We start from the raw sequence: 6,979 nt of genomic DNA, 5'->3' as shown, positions 1-6,979 counted from the left end.
CAATTCATTCATTAAAAATCCTACAATGTGATTTCCTGGATTCTTTCCCCCCATTCTGTCTCTCATAGTTGAGGTATACCTAGGATGAAAATTACAGGCCTCTCATCTTTTTAAGTGGGAGAACTTGCACAATTGGTGGCTGACTAAATACTTTTTTGCCCCACTGTATATTCGTCATGACTTGCAATGCCATGGACTGTGCAGCAGATGCAGCCATGTGGATTTTATTAAATACTTATTTATTCAATAAATGATTTCCAGCACAACTGCTTCATATCTTTAATGCTTCAGAGAGCTTTATTTCCTCCATCACAACAAACACCTGTTCTTCTTCCTCCCTCATGCAGCTGGAGAGGCGCTGGGCGATGTGTTCGAGGTGTCCACCATCAGACGAGAGGACTACGAATTCCACAAGGGAAAGTCTGAGTACGAGGACATTCTGCAGTGCAACAACCTGCCGTCCTCCGCTACACCTCGCGGACATCAGACCCCTGCAGCTTTCCTCATCATGGCCTCTGGGCTCGACAAGGTGCTCACACTTTGTCATAATAATATAACTCTTAAGTATGAAGAATTGAATGTAATTAACTTGTATGATAACTTATATTCCAGCACGGTGTGGACTCTAAGGCCCCTCTGCCATATTCCCACGTTGACATCGCCGGGTCCAGCGGTCCTTTCCCAGGGGTCCCAACAGGATCCCCCATCCTCGCCATGGCAACCCACTACATCCTCTCTGATAGTCTCTAAATGAATACACCAGGAACATAAAGATCTTCTGCACTCTATGCCAACACACATTTGGAACAGTCCAAATAAAAAATGAAATCCCTGCCACAACACATATTGCAAATAGTGCAATGTTTCTGTCTGACATTCCTTACAATGTGTTCACTCTGCAAGAATATTCTTCACTCCCTCTAAGATCTTGTGAAGTTTGTCCTGTCTACACCAAGTCTCAATGACCCTGGCCTAAATCAACATGCGTAAATATACTCAGGGGTTAAATGGCAGTATTAAAATACTATCCTTTTTATTCGTGTCTGTATGTGTGCGACAAACGGGTTGTGTGGGATGCTGTGTGTCAGTGAAACCAAGCACTTCTAAATGATTAATAAAACAACATTTGAAATTAAAATGTTCTCTGTCTTCTTTCTATATAGTTAGTAGTTGTGCATGTTTGCATAAGTTCATCAGAATCAGGGGAGGAGTATAAGAAGCAGACATACTATCTATGCCATACTTAAAGGTGGGGTAGGTAATTTTGGAGAAACCAGCTCGAGTGCGCTAGAATTATAAAATACACAGCCACTTCCTTACAGAGCCCCTCCTCCAACACACACATGACCAATGAGGGCACGAGATAAGTTTGTGCACAGATGGAAGGCTGACAGGCAGGTAGGCCATCCAGTTATTTTAAAATGATTGGAAGGCTGACAGGCAGGTAGGCCATCCAGTTATTTTAAAATGATTGGTCTTGCTTTTTAAAGTACTACGGCTTCCACAGATGACATTTTTTTATGGATTTTTTGTCAAAGCAAGATATTCATTGCTATCGGGATGTTAAGAGCATTCCATGGAATATAACAAAGTGTATCTCGAGCCGGTTTCTCAAACGTACCTACCCCACCTTTAAGGTATTGGCATAGGCTATTTTGAACTGCTTGGCAGAAGGAAGAAAGTCCTGGAGCTGTTGAAGTTTTGCATGAAAAGTTTCACGTCGTAAAATGGTTTGGAACAGAATATTCTCTAATGTATTTGTGGTAAAAAAAAAATTACAACCATATTGGTTTGGGGTTGCAACGTGGCACAAAAAACTAAGGGGTAACGGAGAATAATAATAGTTAAAATGTTGTCGGATAAATATAATCAATGTTTGTTATTTGGCCATTTGCCTGCTGTTATTTTAGCAAAAGGGTCAAAGCAATTCGGAAAGGTCTTTAAATAAATTGACTTTTGACTCCCTGACTGACTTGAATACAATTGTTTTTTTTGTCGTTATGCCTGAATACATCCATGGTATCTGCTCTTTACAGAATTGTCCTCTCCAACATGGCGGACAGCAGTGCCCATTGTCACTACCCGATCCGTCCCCCTGCCCGATAGTGACACCCATCACTGATGTTCGCGGTTGTGACGTACCAACAACGGACACGGAAATGACGCAAAAACGCCGAGTCTTTATAAACTGACGTTAGCGCGCGTTTACAGCTCAAACCTTCCCTCTGCAGTGAGAGTGGTGTCTGCGTGCTGCACTTTTGCCAGCTCACAACACAAAGACTGAACTTCTAAAGGATTTTCTTGCTCTCACAGTCGTTGATAACTCAATTTGCCAGCCTCCACACTGCCGGAGTAACGCGAGTAATCTCTTCGTTTGAATCTACGCAGCCTAAAAATTCCAAAGCAACCATGTTTGAGGCTCGCCTGGTCCAGGGATCCATCCTGAAGAAGGTGCTGGAGGCTCTGAAGGACCTGATTACAGAGGCCTGCTGGGATGTCAGCTCGTCCGGCATCTCCCTGCAGAGCATGGACTCCTCTCACGTCTCGCTGGTGCAGCTCACCCTGCGGCACGACGGCTTTGACTCGTACCGATGCGACAGAAACCTCGCCATGGGAGTCAACCTCAGCAGGTGCAGCACACTTTAGAGCTAATTTAGGCCAGAAAATATTCAAGTGGTACATCTGTTGCGTTGTTTAGGATGTTGGCTAGCATATAAATGATGCATTTGCTGACTCATGTCACACTAGTTTGACAAGTTGAGTTGCTGAAGTTTGGCGCTGTTTGAATTCATTAAGAACAACAGAGGTTTGGTTTGTGTGCTCGTTTGTAATGCTCCTCACAAACTTCTAGCGTCGCACACTTTGAAACCCCGTCGCTTTAGTTTCTTTTATTAGCATAAATGAACTGTCTATTATCTGAAGCTTACAAAGATGGTGGCCATCATGGCGGAATATTGCCCGGGCATGTCTACTAGAGTGTAAAGTTAACTCTTTACACTCTGTTAAAATCGTGAGGTTTGTGCCTGAACTATTTACAAATAGCCCGATTGGTTTAACAATACTTTTCTTTTTGGGTGTCAATAACTTCAATACATTTGGTGCAGTGCAGGCGACAGCTGCATTGTCATTATGTAGCGACGTAATTTGAGCGCCAAATTCTCCGTGTGGAGGGATGGCGGGAATTGTTTTCAACCCGGGAACTTCCACTTCCGTTTCACTGCCACCCCGCTTTGTGCCAGTGCTTTTAGTCACTGAGCTTTTTATTACAGTTTCACATTATTTACATTAAAAAAAATATGACATACAGATCTTAAATCTGTTTCCATATGTCAAGATTATTATAGGCACACACGTGGTTCATTTATTGTTGTTTATTTTGCAATTGTATAGGTATTTGGTTTGCCAAAAACACTTCAGATATTAGTTAAGATATCAACTTTTAAATTGAAGTTTTTACATGTATTACGTTCAATCACAATTAAGTAATTGGGAAGTAACTGACAGATTTATTGATGATGATATATCATACAACTGCTTATCAGCCCAAAACCTTAACAAATAAACCCTCAAAAAATGTATTGTAATATAAATTCATACACACACTTAAAAAGGTGAAACTTGTTTTTTATTTGAAATTGGATGTTTTGTAGTTTGTAACAGTTTTGGCTTTTTTCTCTCCCATACAGTATGTCAAAAATCCTGAAGTGTGCAGGAAATGAAGACATCATCACCCTCAGAGCAGAAGACAATGCAGACACACTCGCACTCGTGTTTGAGACAATCAGTAAGTTATTGGCTTTAAAGCAGAATCAAAGCAAGGATCAGGATCAAATTGTTTATTTACCTCTTTTCTCTTCACTCTTGCAGACCAGGAGAAGGTCTCAGATTATGAGATGAAGCTGATGGATCTGGATGTGGAGCAGCTTGGTATTCCAGTAAGTAATTTGTCATTTCCTTTTCTTTAATTGCTTTAATTTCATCCAGTGTTCCTAACCTTTCTGTCTGTATCTCTCCCTTCAGGAGCAGGAGTACAGCTGTGTGGTGAAGATGCCCTCCGGGGAGTTTGCCCGAATCTGCCGTGACTTGTCCCAGATTGGTGACGCCGTCATGATCTCCTGCGCCAAGGACGGAGTCAAGTTCTCCGCCTCTGGAGAGCTGGGCACTGGAAACGTCAAACTGTCCCAGACCAGCAACGTAGACAAAGAGGAGGAGGCAGTGAGTAATAATTATAATAACAATATTGATAGATGATTAATATATCAATTAATAATCTACAGTGTAGCCAGAACAAGTATCTGTTGTTAAACATCATTGGCCTTTAATATGCCAATGATTTAATCTAGCATGGCGAGTATCTTTTGGTTTTACACTTAGCAACTACTACAATAAATGTCTCTGAAAAACTCTGGGGACAGTCTTTTTCTTTTTTCTAACATTGATGGTCCAACTATACAATTAATAATAAGCAGTTTAATTTGATATTATGGTAAAATATTAGTTGCGGCCCAACTGTTAATGGTTAGGAATCACATGTCCAATCAGATTACTTGTATGTGCAAATAGAAAGATTATGATAGTTTTGCCAGTTCTGCAAACGTATGTTTCATATTTTTTCTTCATTAATAAATTGAAAAATATATATCGTTATACAAAAACAAGATATTTTAAGAAGCCACCTTGAGCTACTCTAGAACGGATTTTTAAAATGGTTTATTTGCTGACCGTTTGTACTGTAACGGCCCGTCCACACGGCAGTGTGCGTTGAAGCTTCAACGCAGCTTCCCATTCACTTTGAATGAATGGGGTGACGTCATGCTTTTTTGACGAACTGCATTGTGGTTCCGTCGCTTTGCCTGCGTTGCTCGCTTCGAAAGTTGAGAAAAGTTCAACTTTTCAAGCTTCAACGGAAGCATCAGCCAATCAAATCATATGCCAGTACAAGCTCTAACCAATCAAACCGCATACTTGTGTGTCCGGGGCGGGAGATTAGATGGTTTGGTTGTTGGTCGTGCTCCAGACACGCCCACCCGCAAGCTTCAACGCACGCTGCTGTGTGGACGTACCGTTACTGTTGTGATGGCAATATGTTAAATTGGACATATCTTCTTGCTTTCCATTTGCAGGTCACCATTGAGATGAATGAACCCGTTCAGTTGATCTTTGCCCTCAACTACCTGAACTTCTTCACCAAGGCAACGCCTCTGTCCAAGACAGTCACCCTCAGCATGTCTGCTGATATCCCCCTCGGTAAGTCCTTCTTTACAGTGTTCAGAATTAAACTGCATTTGGATTTTAAAGAGGTTACCGGAACTGAAACTAGTGGCTCAACTTTCTGTGTTGTCTTTCTACAGTGGTGGAGTACAAGATTGCTGATATGGGACACGTCAAATACTACTTGGCACCCAAGATCGATGAAGAAGCTTCCTAAGTTGTTCAATACCAGCCAAATAGGGATAATAGAGGAACGCAGGCGACTGGGACTTGTTCTGAGTGATCTAAGGGCTGAAGTGATCACATCGTGGTCGATGATCTCTCTGAGGTCTATGATCTCCTGTCAAATGAGATTCACAGCAGTGTAGTCATCTGTCGGCTGCATGAATGATGCCATCTGTGAGGAGAAGAAGCTTCAGTGCTTTCACTCTGTTCAAAGCAGCTGGCTGTGATACAGACAGACCTGATGTATATTCCAACTCTTCAACTTTTGTGTCTCTTTTTTTTTTTCAGTTTGGAAAAGCAGATTTCAACTATCCCATTCCTCCTTGTAGATAATGCATTTGTAAATACTTCCTGTGGTTTCGTCAGTCAACCCCAAATGTTTTTTTGTATTCATTGACTCAATCCAAAATAAATAAAATGATTTCAAATTGTTTCCAATCCTCTTTTTGTTCCTTACATTTTTGTGCAAAACTTTTGGACACATGCTGTGCCTACAGGTCTTCAAAGGGATTCAGTTTGACCTCATCAAAGTTTATTAAAAGTCCAGTCATGATTTAAATCTGAGTATTTTTAACCATCTTTCTGTGTGTTATAAGACTCCTTTTGATCACAAGAAAACCCATAATCAAGCTAATGAGAACCCTTTCACTGAAAATGTATACTTTGCTCTAACCCACATTTTGGGTAAAACTAAATTCTGTTTGTACTTTCCTTGATCTTGATTTACCGAGTGCAATCCAAAATCCCTGTTTCGAAAGAGCTGATTCTGTTACTTTAGATGAAAATAAGGAGCCCCTCTGAGAGATATTTGGTTAAAAAGAACACAATGGTGCTCTAGGAGGAGATTCAGGTGATAAGGTGGGGGGGGGGTTACCTTGGTTGCTGATTGGCTAATGGTTACACAAGAGAAAACATCGTTATGACATCACAAAGGGGCCAAAATCTGGGCCCTCTAAAATGTGGAGTTTAACTACATTTTTACTATTTTAGAAAGTCTAAATCTGCTATTTTTAAACTATATTTCTGCTTTTTTTAAAACAATATTTTAACACATTTTAAACTTTATTTTTTGCACCATGTGAACAGTATTTATACATATTTCTACAGTTTTTGGACTCAGTTTTAAGAGTTTTCCTGCAACATTTTAAAAACATATATCTGCTATTTAAAGCAACATTTCTTCAAATAGAGAGACATACAGACAGGAGACAGACAGGAGACAGTCAGACAGACAGACAGACAGGAGACAGACAGACAGACAGACAGACAGGAGACAGACAGACAGGAGACAGACAGACAGACAGACAGACAGACAGACAGGAGACAGACAGACAGGAGACAGACAGACAGACAGACAGACAGGAGACAGACAGACAGACAGACAGACAGTTAGAGAGAGAGACAGACAGAGGGAGAGAGACACACAGACAGACAGACAGACAGGAGACAGACAGACAGACAGGAGACAGACAGACAGACAGACAGGAGACAGACAGACAGACAGGAGACAGACAGACAGACAGACAGAGAGGCAGACAGACAG

The 6,979-nt window shown here is 41.2% G+C and overlaps 2 protein-coding genes across 2 annotated transcripts; both read left to right on the top strand.

Moving 5' to 3' along the window:
• Positions 1-283: 283 nt before the first annotated feature.
• LOC104958878 (putative aminopeptidase W07G4.4) lies at positions 284-1,138 on the top strand (the record flags this gene model as incomplete). The annotated part of the gene is made up of 2 exons (XM_010786706.1): positions 284-529; positions 613-1,138. Coding segments are annotated over 2 exons (384 nt in total), but the record flags the coding sequence as incomplete, so codon positions are not given.
• A 1,061-nt stretch (positions 1,139-2,199) lies between these two features.
• On the top strand, positions 2,200-5,869 carry pcna (proliferating cell nuclear antigen). Its single transcript, XM_010786705.1, has 6 exons — positions 2,200-2,630; positions 3,687-3,784; positions 3,868-3,935; positions 4,021-4,215; positions 5,124-5,247; positions 5,352-5,869. The coding sequence occupies exons 1-6, from the start codon at positions 2,410-2,412 to the stop codon at positions 5,426-5,428; spliced, it is 783 nt and encodes a 260-aa protein (XP_010785007.1). The 5' UTR covers positions 2,200-2,409; the 3' UTR covers positions 5,429-5,869.
• Positions 5,870-6,979: the final 1,110 nt, after the last annotated feature.

This window comes from Notothenia coriiceps, unplaced genomic scaffold, assembly GCF_000735185.1.
Source record: "Notothenia coriiceps isolate Sejong01 unplaced genomic scaffold, NC01 NC01_scaffold00029483, whole genome shotgun sequence".
NCBI lineage: Eukaryota > Metazoa > Chordata > Actinopteri > Perciformes > Nototheniidae > Notothenia > Notothenia coriiceps.
This window is presented reverse-complemented; position numbering and strand designations above follow the sequence as displayed.

Coding starts and splice junctions, on each gene's coding strand:
- pcna (XM_010786705.1), top strand. CDS start 2,410: ATGTTTGAGGCTCGCCTGGTCCAGGGATCCATCCTGAAGAAGGTGCTG. Junction 3,785..3,867: donor ACTCGTGTTTGAGACAATCA/GTAAGTTATTGG, acceptor TCACTCTTGCAG/ACCAGGAGAAGGTCTCAGAT. Junction 5,248..5,351: donor GTCTGCTGATATCCCCCTCG/GTAAGTCCTTCT, acceptor GTCTTTCTACAG/TGGTGGAGTACAAGATTGCT.